Source organism: Cyprinus carpio, chromosome A4, assembly GCF_018340385.1.
Source record: "Cyprinus carpio isolate SPL01 chromosome A4, ASM1834038v1, whole genome shotgun sequence".
NCBI lineage: Eukaryota > Metazoa > Chordata > Actinopteri > Cypriniformes > Cyprinidae > Cyprinus > Cyprinus carpio.
In genome coordinates this window covers 8,784,057-8,802,243 of record NC_056575.1, presented here as the reverse complement: position 1 = coordinate 8,802,243, position 18,187 = coordinate 8,784,057, and the positions used below count along the sequence as shown (strand labels likewise).

The 18,187-nt window shown below is 36.9% G+C and overlaps 1 protein-coding gene across 2 annotated transcripts in view; it reads left to right on the top strand.

Annotated features, from left to right (window-relative positions):
- LOC122139801 (high mobility group protein HMGI-C-like) overlaps positions 1-11,525 on the top strand; it is a 32,633-nt gene extending 21,108 nt beyond the window's left edge. The window contains exons 4-5 of one of the 2 annotated variants that reach the window (XM_042739355.1): positions 5,004-5,036; positions 7,928-11,525. In XM_042739355.1, coding sequence (XP_042595289.1) covers positions 5,004-5,036; positions 7,928-7,969 — 75 coding nt within the window. In that variant the 3' untranslated portion in view covers positions 7,970-11,525. The remainder of the gene's footprint in view (positions 1-5,003; positions 5,037-7,927) is intronic. The other variant, XM_042739366.1, reaches the window with a different exon arrangement.
- Positions 11,526-18,187: the final 6,662 nt, after the last annotated feature.

Genomic DNA, 18,187 nt, shown 5'->3' with positions numbered 1-18,187 from the left:
ATTTTGCTTTAGTGTGTCAGTAGGATTACTTTTTACTTTTCCAAACATTCCTTTTGCCATTAATTGTAATAATACAGTGAATTTTTTGTATACACAATGAGTCTGACAACAACCAGTGCTCCACCCAGAGATCTGATCTCATCATCATCCAGTCTGTCTGGGTTTACATGAAGAAGACTAAAGACAGAGGAACTGTGGCAAATGTCTCCAAGATGCTACAAGAAACCTTTCTGTAAAGCTAACTGAAAAACGATGCACAAGTGTTTTAAATCCAAAGTGTGGTTGCACCAATTGTTGATTTGATTTAGTTAATTGATAATAAAATCTATTTATGACATTTTTTTTGAAAGCACCCTAACTTTACAGCATTTTTACACAAGTGCCTAAAACTTTTCACAGTACTGTAGCTTTGTAGGTGGGTTTCTTGTAGCATCTTTGAGACGTTGCCACAGTTCCTCTGGATTTAGTCTGTCTCCATTTTTTCCTGTTTCTTCTTGTAATCCCAGACAGACTGGATAATGATGAGAACAGATCTCTGTGGAGCTCGGGTTGTTGTCAGACTCCTTGTGCATACAAAAATCTCATTGGATTATTACAATTAATGGCAAAAGGAATGTTTGGAAATGTAAACTGTTATTTCCTACTGACACAATAAAGCAACATATAGAAATAATTGGCTTTAACCAATTTTTTTTTTTTTTTTATTTTTTTGGTGAAAATACTAATGGCCTAAGATGTCTGCACAGTACTGTATTTAAAAACATGGTTAATTGATTTTATTTGTGTGGATTTACAGACAAGTCTTTGAAAGATATTTATTTTTTTTTTACATTTTTGTAATTTACAAATATGTGCAATTAAGTCTTCTAAAATTAAATGGATGGCTTTCAACTACGGATAATGTAGGTTAAGAATTCAGCTAGGTGATATAAAAATAAATATTAAATATATACACTCACCGGCCACTTTATTAGTTACACCTATTCAATTGCTTGGTAACACAAATTGCTAATCAGCCAATAACATGGCAGCAACTCAATGCATTTAGGCATCTAGATGTGGTGAAGACGTTTTGCTGAAGTTCAAACCGAGCATCAGAATGGGGAAGAAAGGGGATTTAAGTGACTTTGAACGTGGAATGGTTGTTGGTGCCAGACAGGCTGGTCTGAGTATTTTAAAAACTGCTGATCTACTGGGATTTTCACAGTGTACCCATCTTCTGATGACTTCTTTCAGCAGGATAATGCACCATGTCACAAAGCTCAAATCATCTCAGACTGATTTCTTGAACATGACAATGAGTTCACTCTACTGAAATGGCCTCCACAGTCACCAGATCTCAATCCAATAGAGCAGCTTTGGGATGTGGTGGAACAGGAGATTTGCATCATGGATGTGTAGCTGGCAAATCTGCAGCAACTGCGTGATGCTATCATGTCAATATGGACCAAAATCTCTGAGCAATGTTTCCAACACCTTGCTAAATCTATGCCACAAAGAATTAAGGCAGTTCTGAAGGCAAAAGGGGTTCCAACCTGGTACTAACAAGGTTTACCTAATAAAGTTGCCAGTGAGTGTATATATACAGGTGCATCTCAATAAATTAGAATGTCATGGAAAAGTTCATTTATTTCAGTAATTCAACTCAAATTGTGAAACTCGTGTATTAAATAAATGCAATGCACACAGACTGAAGTAGTTTAAGTCTTTGGTTCTTTTAATTGTGATGATTTTGGCTCACATTTAAAGTTGCCAAAAAAAACCCACCAATCTCAACAAATTAGAATAATGCACACAGACTGAAGTACTTCATAAAAAGACCAATAAAAAAAAACATTTTTAGTGAATTGTTGGCCTTCTGGAAAGTATGTTCATTTACTGTACATGTACTCAATACTTGGTAGGGGGCTCCTTTTGCTTTAATTACTGCCTCAATTCGGCGTGGCATGGAGGTGATCAGTTTGTGGTACTGCTGAGGTGGTATGGAAGCCCAGGTTTCTTTGACAGTGGCCTTCAGCTAATCTGCATTATTTGGTCTCTTGTTTCTCATTTTCTTCTTGACAGTACCCCATAGATTCTCTCTGGGGTTCAGGTTTGGTGAGTTTGCTGGCCAGTCAAGCACACCAACATCATGGTCATTTAACCAACTTTTGGTGCTTTTGGCAGTGTGGGCAGGTGCTAAATCCTGCTGGAAAATGAAATCAGCATCTTCAAAAAGCTGGTCAGCAGAAGGAAGCATGAAGTGCTCCAAAATTTCTTGGTAAATGGGTGCAGTGACTTTGTTTTTTAAAAAACACAATGGACCAAAACCAGCAGATGACATTGCACCCCAAATCATCACAGACTGTGGAAACTTAACACTGGACTTCAAGAAACTTGGGCTATGAGCTTCTCCACCCTTCCTCCAGACTCTAGGACCTTGGTTTCCAGATGAAATACAAAACTTGCTCTCATCTGAAAAGAGGACTTTTGACCACTGGGCAACAGTCCAGTTCTTCTTCTACTTAGCCCAGTTAAGACGCCTCTGACGTTGCTGTGGTTCAGGAGTGGCTTAACAAGAGGAATACGATAACTGTAGCCAAATTCCTTGACACGTCTGTGTGTGGTGGCTCTTGATGCCTTAAACCCAGCCTCAGTCCATTCCTTGTGAAGTTCACGCAAATTCTTGAATCGATTTTGCTTGACAATCCTCATAAGGTTGCGGTTCTGTCGGTTGGTTGTGCATCTTTTTCTTCCACACTTTTTCCTTCCACTCAACTTTCTGTTAACATGCTTGGATACAGCACTCTGTGAACAGCCAACTTCTTTGGCAATGAATGTTTGTGGCTTACCCTCCTTGTGAAGGGTGTCAATGGTTGTCTTCTGGACAACTGTCAGATCAGCAGTCTTCCCCATGATTGTGTAGCCTAGTGAACCAAACTGAGAGACCATTTTGAAGGCTCCTGAAACCTTTGCAGGTGTTTTGAGCTGATTAGCTGATTGTCATGTCACCATATTCTAATTTGTTGAGATTTACAAATTAAACGTGAGCCAAAATCATCACAATTAAAAGAACCAAAGACTTAAACTACTTCAGTCTGTGTGCATTGAATTTATTTAATACACAAGTTTCACAATTTGAGTTGAATTACTGAAATAAATGAACTTTTCCACGACATTCTAATTTATTGAGATGCACCTGTATATACTGTATATAAGAATATATATAAAAATAGATATATTACATAATTATATATTATAATACGTAAATATTAATTTATAAAATTTAGATTTTAATTGATAATGTATATATGAATATACATACTATATGTGTATATACAAAATATTTTTTATATTTCTTTGAAAAGATGTTGTTTTATAGCCCATATCCTTGAACCCACTAACCAATTCATGTTTTTAAGAAGGTCCATTGGTCGCTAGTCACATTATACATCACGTTTCACAACATTTACTCAATACACAGCAAAAGTGGTCTCTCAAGATAATTAGCTTCTCACACTAGTTTCCCTTTGGTCACTGAGCATGACTTCCTACATTAACAATGAAGTTAACAGAGCTGTGAGTTGGAAAAGAAACGTGTCACCTTATGCATGAACAGTGATGAACTAGTTGATTCATGAGAGTTTTGCTATTACTCCAGTGCCTCTTTCACGCCTTTCATTTTCTGTTTATTTCAGCAGTCCACAACTTATCTATAATAGATGGGTGAAATCCGTATTGGGTTTCCTCTGGTTCTTCAGCTTTACCTTATCTTTTTAGGAACATACTGCACATCTTGCTCTTTTAGTACATGCCATGTGCAGCTCAAGGGGGTCAAAGGATCCCCGGGGTCATTCAGTTTGCAGAAGTGATTTGGTGTGTCAGCTACTAATGACTTCAAAGAGCGAGCATTGTTTTGTGAAAGACAAGGCTGTGGTTTTTCTTTTTGTTCTGAGGGGCAGAAGGGCAAGAGGGATCTGGGTTCCTGATCTGAGGGGTGACAAGTTCAGAGCCAATAGGAAAAGAGATTTTCTATGGGGCTCTGTGCATTTTTTGTGCAGGTACTTTTGTGCATGTACAGTATCATTAGTGATGTAATGTACAGTGCAGTTTTGACATCAGGAGTCATCTGTGAGTTGTAAAGTGCACATGACGTCTTAAATTTCATGTGTTTGTAAATATGTGCAATCGGGAAGGTGTTGGAATTATCCTCCTCCTCGTGTCTGTTGTCGTCTCCAATGTATATTTTGTTCTGTCCATCCCATTTGGAATGTGTGCATCATTTTCCCAATTTTGCTTTATCGCCAGCTGAATTCTTCGCCTGCTTCCATCCGGTGTTGACATTTACTGTGTCACAGCCTGGTAACATTCCAGGGAGAGCTGGCACAAAACACACCAGCTGCTCCCAACAATCCCAAATGGTGTGTGTGTACTCTATCGGCAGTGGTTGGCTTTGGTTCCAAACACTGGACACTCTCAGGGTTTTATTTTTGCCTGGTTCTCAGAGCAGCGGAGGACTCCTCAGCTGTCAAGCTCCGGTCTTAGAAGCACTTCCTGCGGGGTGGCAGCGCTTAGGGTTTATGATGTAATGCGAGTAGGGCACAATCTGGGCATTGTATACTGCACTATTTCCACTGTGGAGGCGCAAAATGTTTTTAGGGATCAGGTTTAGGGATTTCGCCTGGATCCGAGTATCTGAACTTAAATTACATTTAAAACTGCAGTTGAATGTTACAGTTTAAATTTTTTAAAATGTTTTTAAATGGGGATTTTTCTTTTTAAATTGTTTTTGTTTAATTTTTTTTTAATGTTTTTATAATTGCATTTATGTTTCTATATATATATATATATATATATATATATATATATATATATATATATATATATATATATATATATATATATACAAATATATAATAATATATTAATAGTAAATAAATCAATTTGTGTTTTTTATTTATTTATTAATTTTTTTTTTTTATTGCATTCAGAAAATGATAATTGTTTCTCTTTTTGTCTTTCAGCCACAGCAAGTGGTCCAGGAAAAGCCCGCTCGGGTATGTCAAATGAAATCTTTGCACCTTCTTTGCAATTTCTACAACAGGTGGACATGTACACATATATGATAAAGTCCAATTGGCTAGAAGAGGGTGGCAGCTTGCAAAAACAGTGATTGTATGAGGAAGAGTATTTGCCCTTTGGGTTTACAAAGTCCTCATAAAAATCCAAAGTGAGTGAAAGGGGGGCATAATTCTGGTTTGATGAGAGACCTGCTTGGTTAAGGCTAATGTAAATCCTAAAGCGCTATGTGTGGAATCCTAGTCTACTTTGGTTTCATCCCCTCACAGATGGATATGCAATCTGGCAGACAGGATTAGTTTTGAAGAGTTGCCCCTTTTTTCCTCTCTTGTCAAAATTCCTTCAGCGTATTAACAATGGAGTCAACTTTATAGTCTTTGTGCACAGTGCTATTTTAATCTGCTCCTGAAGAAAGACAGCAGCCTGCTGCCTATATGCTATAATCAGCATTTCATGTAATTAATTCCATAATTTTTTTGATTAATATATCTACATAAATATTGTTATTTAATAAATTATTTTTAATTACTTTTTTTATTTTTTCTATTTACAAATTATTTGTTTTAACATACGACAAAACATTGATTTGTATATGTATTTTTTTTTTTTTTTTTAATTTATGTATGTTTTTTTTATATATATATAGTTTTTAATATATACGATAATATACATTGATATTGAAATATATATATATCTATTTACTATTTACAAATTATTTGTTTTAACATACAACAAAACAGTGCTTTGAAAATGCAGTAGCCATTGACAATTGAAAATAATTTGGAAGTCCATGGTTACCATCAACTGTTGGGTTACCCACATTCTTGAATTTTCATTTTTGGGTCCCTTTAATGGTGATGTTTGCTGTGTGTCGTCTTAATAAAGTGGAAAGACCCTAATAAGAAAAAAACACAATGGCTTGAGATACAATTCCTCACTCTCCCACACAATCTTCACACATTTACTAGGAATCTGCTCACCTCCTCTAGTTAGCTGGTGCAGACAAGTTTATGGTGTGAATGCATAACTGAGGCCTGATTTGTTGCTATGTGGGAACGCACAGACCTTGATGGTTTTGCGCTGAACTGGAAGGCCTAGCACATACACTCACACACATATATATACACAGGTATCTATACGTAGTCTGAGATTGTATCTCTTAACCGGAAGGCAAAACTACCAGCATCATCTTGATTAATTATATGTAATGAAATTCTCTCTGAGAACAAATATTATTAGCCATTGCGTCACTGTTTTTTAAGCATCTTACAGTTAAGTATTGTTATTATAAGTTTAAAGTTTTAGTCACTTTAAACTTATAATAACAATACTTAACTGTAAGATGCTTCACAGGGGTTAGTCACAAAATGTATCTCAAGACCACTGCACTCCATAAAGCTATTTTGAACTCATCTTTTCTAAAAGCCACCTAAGAAATGCATCTGATTGGGATCAGGTAAACCTGAGTATAGCTTAGTTTATTATGATTGATTTATAATGTAATATAAAATGATATCTAAATTTTTTTACGTTTTTTCACAGACAAGGCTTAAGGCTTAAGTGACAGAAGGCATGTAGAAGACTGTGTACAACAGGTTTTTCAGCAAAGTTGTGATAGTGTTGATATTTGAAAGGCCTTAGAAATGTGCATATCAAATATGATAAAGTAGTCTTTATAGAGTTAATATTGATTAATCACCCAGTTGTTCAGGAAAACTACTAACTAATCCATGTTAGTATGCAGTTTTGCAAAACCCTTAACTGGGGGAGAAATGTATTGGTAATTTTCTGTCAGGTCATTATCAAGTAATTTCCCAGCACTGAGACTTGAACCTGCGACCTTCAGGTTACAGGTCCAAATCTCTAACCATTAGGCCACAGCTGTTATGATGCTAATTTCCTTGAACTTCAAAGGGAACAAATGATCCACCATAAACCCACAACAGAGGCTTTTATTTACTATTGCTGAACCGTCTTCTTTCCTCGTTGGTGATGGTTAAACCAAGCGCATGGTGATCTTGGCCACTGAATTTTTTTTTTTTTTTTCAAGAGGAGAATTCCATTGAAGTTTTAGTGATTTTCAAGTGCTGTAGCTGTGCCTTTAATTGCTCTTAGAATGAAAGAGCAAGCGATGATGTGTGAGAGTCTTTTAATCATTTTGATTCCAAAAAAATGGAATGTTAAGAAGAAATCTATGCAAAAAAAATGTAGAATTCTGAAAAACGTATCACAGTTGCAGTGCTGAATTAAAACAAACTGCAAGAAGAAATCTGATATTCCATTTAAGCACATAAGATTTTGGAACTAAGCTGGTATTTTCTGGTCTGTTAGGCGTGATTGGCGGACAGGGGTGTACGAATATGATTAAAGTTTATTGTTTCTTTTTTTTTTTTTATTCGTCCCCCCTCTCCATCTCAATTCTTTCACTCGCCCATGTCACACATGGTAGCGCTTAGCTGGTCCTTCACAGCTGAAGTGTCTGCCGCACTAATGAATGGAGTTTGGCTCCTATATTGCAGACAGGCTTTTGCCATGGACTTTCCCCTGAATGGGAGCAACACAGCGACTTAGGGAAAGGAAGAAGGTTATAAATTGTGTCAGTTAGCCTCCCCAAATAAAATGAAGCCATGTGGAAAATGAAATCCATTTCATTCTGAAGAGTGCCCAAAGCTTAGCATCTCCCCAGCCCCCGTTCACTGTCTGAGCTCATGAAAAAGAACATTTGTAACCAAAAAATATAATAAATAAATATAAATATATAAATGCTAATAGCTGTGCTATATCAGTCTATCTCACTGCTGTCTAACGTTTTTACACACAGCCGTCTTTTTTTTGGTGACTGATGGGCGGCCACTGTTGTGTGTTGTAGGAAGAAGAAGAAGAAGAGGAGGCGGAGCAAGAAGAGGACTAAGCTACCACAGGATTTTACCTCTACCTCATCCAGCTGTCAGCTCTCTCCAAGGGAAAAGACTGCCTTGACCACTTATTATTGATTTCCCACTTTCGTTTGATCATTTTCGTTTGTTTATTTTCATTTTTCCTCATTGGTTTATTTGGGTTTGGTTTTGTTTTGCGATCAACACACACAACACCTCAGAGCATAACCCGAAAAAAAAAACGTAAATGCAAACAAACATCTTGCAGATGACAATTGGAGCCGCTTGGCTGTTTCCACTTCCCACAAAACTGCTGTAAGCACAAAGGTGCAGGGGTTAAACATACAGGACGTGCTACAGTGGTTCTTTGCACCACACACACACACACACACACACACACACACACACACACACACACACACACACATTCTTGTTGACTGATTTTCCAGGCTACATTGGTAAGATAGAAGGTGAAACTGTCTGGTTTTGTCATTCAACATGTGGTGCTTCTTATATCTGGGTGGAGCTTTAAAAGGACACACCCATTCGCACAAGACCCCACCCCTCCAACCACACCCCACAGTACCGTACCACCAAAGACCATTTTCCCTTCTCTGTCCACTTCATTTTGATGTTTTGACCAAAATGAAAGTGAGCTTTAAAAGCATTTGCCTTAAAACTGCAAACAGAGCCATAAACCTATTAGTTTCTATAATTTAAAAATTTGCAAGTGGATACCACAAAATGAAAATTGTTATTATTTACTCATCTTCATGTTTTTCAAAACCCATTTGACCTTGTTTCTTCTGTTGAACACAAAAGGGGATGTTTCGAAGAATGTCTGAGCCAGTCTTTTCTATACAATGAAGTGAATGGTGACCGCAGTTGTTGAGGAAGTATTTCAGTGAATAAAAACATAAATGTCGATTTATTTAGCACCCAAAGCTGTCGTATGGTTTGAAATATCGTGCAGGTTTTTGAGCTTGATCTCCATTCAGTTTCATTATGTGGAAAAGTGCAACATGAACCTTCTTCAAAACATCTGTTTTTGTGTTTTACAGAAAAAAAGTAAGTCATACAGGTTTGGAACAAGTAAATAATGACACAATGTTTATTTTCTGGTAAATTATCCCTCTACGGTCATATCCATGTCCCTCGTGTCCTTGGTGGTGATTTTTTTTTTCAAAATGATAACCGTGAACATTAAATGTCTTATTGGGACACCGTTTTTAGCATTACTGCAGAACAGTAGTTCTACTGTACATATCTTCACGACTTCGGCTTTGCTTAATTAACATACGTGTACATAATTGTTTCTATTTTCTTGTATGACATAGCTTTAAGAACATAATTTTTTTGACAAATTCAGTGAAAGGGAAATATATCAACTCAGTCAAGACCTAAACCTCAAGAAACACCTAAACCACAGGAAAAAACCACACTATACCTCATTACACACAGAAATACCTGAATTGCAGCGACGGCGTCGAACGGCATTCGGCGAATCCTAACGTACGCCACCGTTGTCACCAATGCAATATCTCCTCACCGTTTCAAAGCTACCTCTGATTTCTTCAACCAGCAAACCAGCTCGAAGAGACACGCGCTGCTATAGTGTTCTCATTACAAAGCAGGGGATGGCAGTGAGTGCTAATGTTGAAAACAAACCTTGTCGTAAGGGCAGGCGAACGAGTCGGGGAGGTAATAACTGAATTCTGAGGTCTGTTTGTAGTCATATGTAGAACTAATCATGCAGCTAAGGGAAAAAAGTACTGTGTTTTATTCTAGTTATTTTGTTCTTTTTTTCACATTAGCATATATCTGACATTTGTAACTAGACACTCTCAGTCTGTGCAGCTGGGATGTCTGTTTTACATTTTTAACTTGAATATATATATATTGTACTGATTATTCAATGGTTTCTAAGGATCAAGTGTTTGTATGACACTAAATGATATTGTTGCGAATGGATTTTTCTTTTCATATTTTTCTCTCCACTATTGCTCTGAATTTATAGTTTAGTTCCTATGTAGTATTCAGATATGTACCTCAAAAAAGGATAAAAATGGACTAATAATCAGCTGACAAATACCTACCTCCAGTCTTGAAAATGGAACAATTTTTTTGCCTGGTTTCTTTCAGTACAAATGTACTGAAAAAGACTTCAGGACTGCACAAGATCCTGTTTTACAAACGTTTTAATATGTAAATGAATTTTACTTCATTTTAATTCTGCTGGGGGAGAAGACGGCTAAGAAAACAACTACACACACACAAATACACATCACAAGAAAAAAAAAAGAAAAAGAAACTTGAAACATTCTTTCAGGTTTGAAAAAATATGTTCGGGTTTTGTATATTGCATATATGAATATGTTTTTGAAAATTAGTAGATATTGAGATATACTTGATTAGTTGATTTTTGTGTAACTTACACAAATGTGATTTTCTTTTCTTTTTTCTTTTTTTTCAGATGTATGTGTAATGCTTATGTAGTGAAAGAATACACCTTTTCAACCTGTCACCATGAAAACCTTAAGAAAAGTTAGCATGGTAATCTCAACTGGGCTTGAGGTAGAGCCTCAGAGGAAGCTAATGGAACTGTTGGCATGCCCCTTGAACTTTCAATGGCATGTAACGACCGTCTTTATTTGCGGCAGCTTGGCTTTTGCCACAAACCAACATTGAACGTTGCTCAAACACTGTAATGCTACTACCTACATGGTTACAGTTCTTGTAAAAGTGTCAGTTTTCGAATCGGACCGCTTCTTTACTCTCCTTCGAGTTCAACAGATGTAACAGTCGCTTGCTTAAGTGGATGGACGGTGTGTCTCGGCTCGACCTCAGTGGTGGTTGTGTTTTAACTCTGTTTTGAGGGCGTTTACGTGAGATCTGTACATAATGGCAGCTGAGGCACACTGCTTTCAGCCCTGCTAAAACTTGGCATTGTGTTCAGATACTTCCTATGTTGGTTTGAATATGTATCCACAGGAGCCACTGTTCATGTGCTTTCAAACTCTGGGTGTCTTAATGAAGATGAAGTTGTATTTTCATGACAACATGTTCCAGTACAATCGAATACACTTTTCTACCTCCAAGAGGGCCTCCTGTTACCTCATTTTTCAAACTTACTATCTGCTTAAATTCAGGTGCTTGAGTCCAGAGAGAACGGCGTAAAGTTCTAAATTTATATATAAATAAATATATATTCATAGTTTATTTTTGTGTGTTTTGGGGGGGATTTTGTTTTATAAGACTGTACCTCTCTGCCTCTCGGTCACAAGTCAGGTAAGACTGGACAATTTGACTTGTTTATAAAACGTTGTCTTACATTTATGCAATCTTTTGTAGTTTCTGTGGCTGTGGAGATGGAAAAGTATCACTAGGTGGTTACTCTCAGCTTTCTTCACTTGATATAACTTGTTTTCTAACAATTATGGCTGTTTCACTTAGTATTGCTGTTTGTGATTTCACTTAAAATTGCTTGCTTGTTTAAAAAAAAAGGACAAAAAAAGAAAACGTATTAGAAAAAATGTCCTCTTTATACGTATCCACCTCTTTATTAAGCACAATAAAAAAAGGTGCCTGTGACCATTGTTGTGTATGAAGTCAATATTACCACTGCATGCATTATCTACAAATGTCATCTCCTGTGTACCACTTTTGCATTTATTTATATCCACAGTGACTTGCGTTACATTTAAGGTACTTTTCACTTCACAAAGCCCTCTTCACACTGATGGCGATTAAAATGCAAATAAACATTCAGAAATCATTTGATTTTTAGCTGTTTCTATTTTTACGACGTGGAAATTTTGCATGAGGGCAAAAAAATCCCCTCAGATTTTGCATTGTGATTCATTCCCATGACTTATTCATTTGTTCTGTCGTTTTAGTAGATCATAGCCATGGTGTACCAATTCATTCTCGTTTTGAACGTACAAAATTTTCATGGGGAATCTTTTTGCCCCAACGTGAAACTCCCATGCATTCATATGGCAAAAATATATTTATTGTGGCCACAAATTAAGAATTTGATCATTGCACTTGCATCACGCGTCTTCTGCAGTGTCTCATGTGTGACAAAAATGCATTGCTCAAGTTAAAATAAGTTCAGCTTTTAAAAAATCACATCTCATTTCACTGCCCGCATTTTTCAAAGCAAAAATGCATTCTGTGTGAATGGTGAAGTAATTTTTAATTTTTCTTTTGATCTTTGTTTCTGGTGTTGTTGTTAAAAAAACAACTTATTTGTCAAAAGAGCCATTCATTTTTTTATGGGTGAAAGTTTGGAGAAAGTTACTTAGTGCACCTTTTTATTAGGAACCCTAATACCTTTCTTAATGCACATGTTTATGTATACAAGCCAGCACTGAAGTGTCAAGGGTCATTCCAGTGCAGGACAGTGAGGCTGCACGTTTAGAAACACAGAGCCCATGTATGGATCTTCTAAGTACATGATGTTACGGAATTTAGAGGACTGCTTTTTTTCTTCTCCCTCCCCCTGTTCCTCTTCCACACACTCTCCCCCTCTTCCCAATTCCGAAACATCTCTTTAACTCCCATTCTTTGGTGTACTCACGGGGGAGACATAGCCCACACTGGAGCCCCTGACCTCTGCTCCACAGTAGACTCTGTGAATGGGACGGCGGCCCCCACTTCAAAGCTGTGCCGTTCTGACAGGGCGCCTCACTCATCCCCCCCATGCTCCCATCCTTTTTGCAACCCCCCACCTCACCTCGGCTATTTGCCTCTATCCACTACAGTGCTGAGGATTTGGTTGTTAGTGCCAGCTCACATCGTCAAGCTGCTCAGTAATCCCACCAGACTCACCCACATAGAGGGAGGGAGGAATGGGTGGAGAGGGAGTTCACTGCTACCACAACCACGTTCAGAGGTGGTCTTACCACCTCTTCCTCTTTTCTGTGTAAAGAGGGTCTGCCTTTGTGTGAGAGAGTGTTTCCCTCCTTTTTCCTTTTTCTCTCATTCACAGACAAGGCCTCAGACTAAAATCTGTTTCACTTACACTCAGTTTTTTTTAGGTATTACCTAGATGTGGATAGCACATTTTAGAATGATCTCACAACTCACTAAAAAACATCTAACGTCTACCAGTCGAAGTCAACTTAGCCGTTAGTCTGTCAGTTGTTGTTTTAAAAACACTTAAGAAGCAGGGTTAACCAGTTTTTGTAATGAAATTCCAACGAAAAATTGTATATAAAAATTCTTTTCGATTCAAACAATTCTTGTTTAAAGGATATTTTGTTCTTAAAAGTCAAAAATAGTGATTAAAGGTGAAAATATGCTTCTGCTTCGTTTTGGTGGCATTTCTGGCATAGTAATGTTTTTACAATGCACGTCATAGACGCCATCTCCGGCTGTTTTTAAAAGCCATTTTTTCTATGTAAACATGCGTTAGACGAATTTCTTTATAGGTTCTGCTGCTTGAGGGCCACGTTTTTAAGACGCTTTCTTATAGTTCAAGTCTTAAAAAATGCGTCTCTGAGATCTTGCGTTCTTTTCCATTCCGCTCACTCAACATCCCCAACGGCCCACCCTCTCTGTTTTCGTTCTGTCTCTCTCTCTCTTTATCAGAGGTGAGTTCACTTAATTGTTCGTTTCTTGTATCTTCCACACTAACGGATGTCCGTCCACTCTGCTGAGCAAATAAAAACACTTCCTTTGTCTCTTGTGTGTCTGGGTGCAGCTGTTGTATCCCTGGCGCGGACTCAGCTAACGTTATCCGCTTCAGATCCTTTTAAATCCTATTTAATGCTTTTCCATATAATCCTTACACCCAGATATCACATTATATTCTTATGTATAAGCCTTTTCAAATATTAGCATATTTTCTATATGCCTCGTAATTGTGTACTAGTGTAAACGAGTTGTCATGACATTTCAAACCATGTCCTGCAGTGTGATGTGATGCTTCATCTTAAGCAACATGTGTAGCCCATATACGTGCAATTTAGGACCTCACTAATTGTGCAACCATATGGAATATTAGTCATTTGTCTACATGAATTTGTCTCCCTGCAGGACCATCTAAAATTTGGTGTGTAACTAATTTTATATTTTACTGACTATTTAATATATATTGGATATTTAATATAATTTAAGTCACAAAACAGAATGTATATAATAAAAAGAGGGGGAAATAATGATTTATGAATTTTATAAATTATTAAATATTATAATCATTAAAAATCTTTAGCATTTGTTTCAAATGTCGACCCAGGTTTTACAGTGAAACCATGATGAAGATGCTTCTTCAGACAGAAAGACGGTGTACTTAAGATGACATTCCTCTAAATGGTTTACTGATCATGCATGAAGTGCAGTCCAGGGTTTTTCCGAGTCTACAAGTGGCGTATCTGATCCATCCCGGCACATTTGAACCACCATGGCCTCATTCAAGCCTCCAAAGATCAAAACAGCTCAAATCGAGGTGAGTCAGCAGCACATTTGTACACTAAATTCTACACTGGTGAGATGTCTGAATGGCCCTTCAACACATGATCCTCCTCCATTCAGAAGTGTCTATTTAGAGAAGTGAGTCACACTGGACATCAGAACTTCAGGCTGTGTAATCCTGTGTGCTTCCTTCTGAATATGGAGCAGATGTGACCGTGTCTGGTTTCCTCCAGCCTGTGTATAGCAGAGGCAGACCGCCGCTGCATCTGTCCCGGAGCTCAGCACAAGTTGCCTTCAAGGTGGGCGTGTGTTTTTCTGGGTTCCAGAGCCAGAGAGGTGGAAGCATGGACGGGATGAATGGAACGGGTGGGTGGCTGTGGGTTGTGTGGGTGTCATTCCAAGTGAGACGATTGTCTGTTTGTGTTTGGGACCTGTTGAAACTGAGTATGTTCGTGGCTGTGAGTGTGTGTGAGCACATCTTCGTGTAGCCTATACTATGAAAAGATATAACAGAGCATTTGAAAAGCATAGCTTGCAGGTTACAAACACCTAAATATGTTTAGATCTGTGTACAATGTCATGATACATTACATAATCTAAGTTCCAGTTATGTAGAGTTGTTAGATGCCATAGGCAGTTTATTTATTTGTTCTTAATTTGTTGTGATTCATTTTTTTTTATATAATTTATTAATGATGATTTCACTTTTTGATGTCATTATTTGTCATGTTTTTAATAATTTATCATATTTATTTATTATTAAGGTAATGAATAGCATGTCCAGACTGTTTTTAGATTAAAAGATTAGATTAAATTTTAGATAAAATAAAAATTGTAAACTTATTTTAAAATGTATAATCATGATAATTCTTCATGATTTTACTATTAATATTTGTAATGTGACTATTTTTTATCATTTATTAATTAAATTACTGTACTTTTACTTTTAATTTTTTTTATGATTTTTTTTTTTTTTTTTGTATTTATTATTATTAGTAGTATATATTTGGTATTTATTTATTTATTTTTGCAACAGATGGCTTTTATGTAAGGGATTATGTTCAGTCAGTCAGGGGTCTTATATCATCCAGAAGGGGTTTATTTTGTAGGAACTGGCCAATTACACAGCTAATTACCAAATAAGTAAATATGAAATAGTGATTTAAGAAATAATTTTATGTCATAAGTAAAAGAGTGTAGAGTGATACAGGAGTCATGAAACTATAGGAGATAAATACATAGTTCCGTTGTTACTGTTTAAAAATATAGGTTGTGACTTACCGATCAGAATAAAGTTTTCCACTGTATTTATATCAAAGCTTCCTTTTTCACTTCAACCTCAGTTTGTCATTTATGTGTGTAAGAGCATTAAACTGTTTATTACTCTGCTACATAAATATGAGTATGATTTTCCGTCTTTAATGTGTATTCATGAATGCTTTTCAAGCAGTGAGTGCTACTTAGTGCACCAGGCTAAATGAATATGTTTGTTTACATTATATGACAGATGGGTGTTTGTGCACTTCTGTTCGAGGGTGTGTCTGACCCGAGTGTCATGCTGTCACTGACTCACACCGGTGGTCCTGACTCATCCCGCCATCACCAGCGCCGTGAGCTCGCGTGCTGCTCCACACAATCCGGCCACACTCGCACAGTCATTGAGGAAAGATTTCCCTTTCCTCCTCTCCCTCTCTTTCTTGTTCTTGGTCTCTGTGACTCATCTTGGTTTCATTTTGCCACCCCCCCTCCACCCGCCACCCAACTCGCCTCCATTACAGCCTCCTCCCTCAATGGGTTTATCTCTCTTTTCACTCGCCTGTCTCATTCCTTCGCTCCCTCTCTTTCTCTTTCCTGCCTGGCTCTGTAAATGACCTCATTTTAATGAAGCACAATCTTGGCGGGGAGACCAAACCACATGGCTGGAACCTCCCTCCCTCCATCTCTCTAAACCACCCTGTACTCCAGAATCTGGCATTGAGAATTCTCAATGTTAATAGAACCGACCAGGAAGTCTGGGAATTCTAGAATAACTCTTAGAATTCCACAACAAATGTTTGATTGCATTCCATCACTTATAGCAACAACACCACATGCAATAAAACTACTTTCCGTGGCTCTTGCTACAACATTGTCCCATAAACTTAGAGATGATGCACACAGTCTGAGAATGAAAATCTGATTTAAACAACAGAAGGTTTTAGGATTTTGTAACCTTTAAAACAAGGGAACGTAAAATAAAGACACACTAAGATATTTAAGACAAACTAAGCAAATGTGTAACACCTACGCTCTTAAAAAATAACCTTTCTTTGTTCTTATGCATTGATGACTCCACAAAAAACTTTAACATCCATGGAAACTTTCCATTGCACAAAAAGTTATTTATAGTGGAATAAGATTCTTCAGATTATTAAAATATTCTTGACACTAAGAAAAAATGGTTCTTTTAAGAACTGTTCAGTGAAAGGTTCTTTAGGGAACTCAAAATGGTTATTCTGTTATATTGCTACAAACTCCCCTTTTTTGTACCTTAAGTTTTAAAAGTGTAGAAGCCCTGACTTTTTTGTGGCTCTAGCTGCAACATTGTAACAGGTGACAATGTATGATGGTGAGGTCTAAAATCCGAGAATGAAAAATCTATGATTAAAAACCTGAAAATAAGCAAAGTTTTTAGATATTTTACCCAAGAAACACCATGACGTAAAATAAAGTTTGTGATTGCTACATTCTTAAAAATATATTTCTTTATTAGCAGGATAGTTCCACAAAAGGTTTTTTATATTGGAAAAAGGTTCTTTAAAGTGATGAAATATTCTTCACACTAAAAATAAATAAATACTTTTAAGAAAGGTTCTTTGAAGAACCCAAAATGGTTCTTCTATTACATCACTACAAAAACTCCTTTATTTTAAAACCTAGATTATTTTTTTTGCACAGAAAGTACGCCTCTGTTGTCAGTGCAAAGAGTAAAATCCCTCCTATAAAGCCTGATGGTTTTGTTATGGTCTCTGTCTGCAGCCTTTATGAGGTTGTGAACGCTACCACATGCTTGCACTGCCGTCCCAGTAGGCTACACCACAAACTCTTAAGATTTGTAGTGCACTCTAGATAGATACATGAAAAATGAGACAGGTGCAAAATGAGTCAAAACAAGGTGGTGTTACGTTTGAGTGAACATGTATCTGAGCAAAGAGCCCTGACTTCCTCTGTTTGACGTTAACTGAAGGCTGCTAATTGATCTTCGATTACAATTTAAGCTTTGTGTTGGATAGGAACATTAACTGAACATTGGACAGAGACTTTGATGAAAAAAAAAAAAAAAAAAACTTTTATGATATTTATTACAGGAACGCATGTCATAAGACCAAGACAGCCATTAGATTTTATGGTGAACTTGTTTTTAAGTTCTGGTGGTTCAAATCATGTAAGTTTGTGATACAATGACATAATTCAGTCTAAATCTGAGGTATGTTCAGTAGTGACTCAAGTTTTAGTTTCACCTTCAATGCTGGTACAATGCTGACAGCTAGTGGGAAAAAGTGTGCCATTGCAGGCTGCCCTATATTAAGATCTACAAAAGTACCAGTTTGAGGGTTTGACCACAGGGAAAAAACCCTCACCAGATAATCAGATGATGTATGTTTACAGTTTTTCATTTTCGGTTTTAGATATAGAGGCAATATTGGGTAATAGTCATTGTTCTTGAGATTTACTTCCGTATATGTAATAAACCGTACAATAAAAAAATAAAAAAATCCCAGGGTTTATCACATGATTTCCCAGAGATGTTGTTCGAAGCTTGGAATCTACTTTCGCTTTTTGTTTATAGAGTGGCC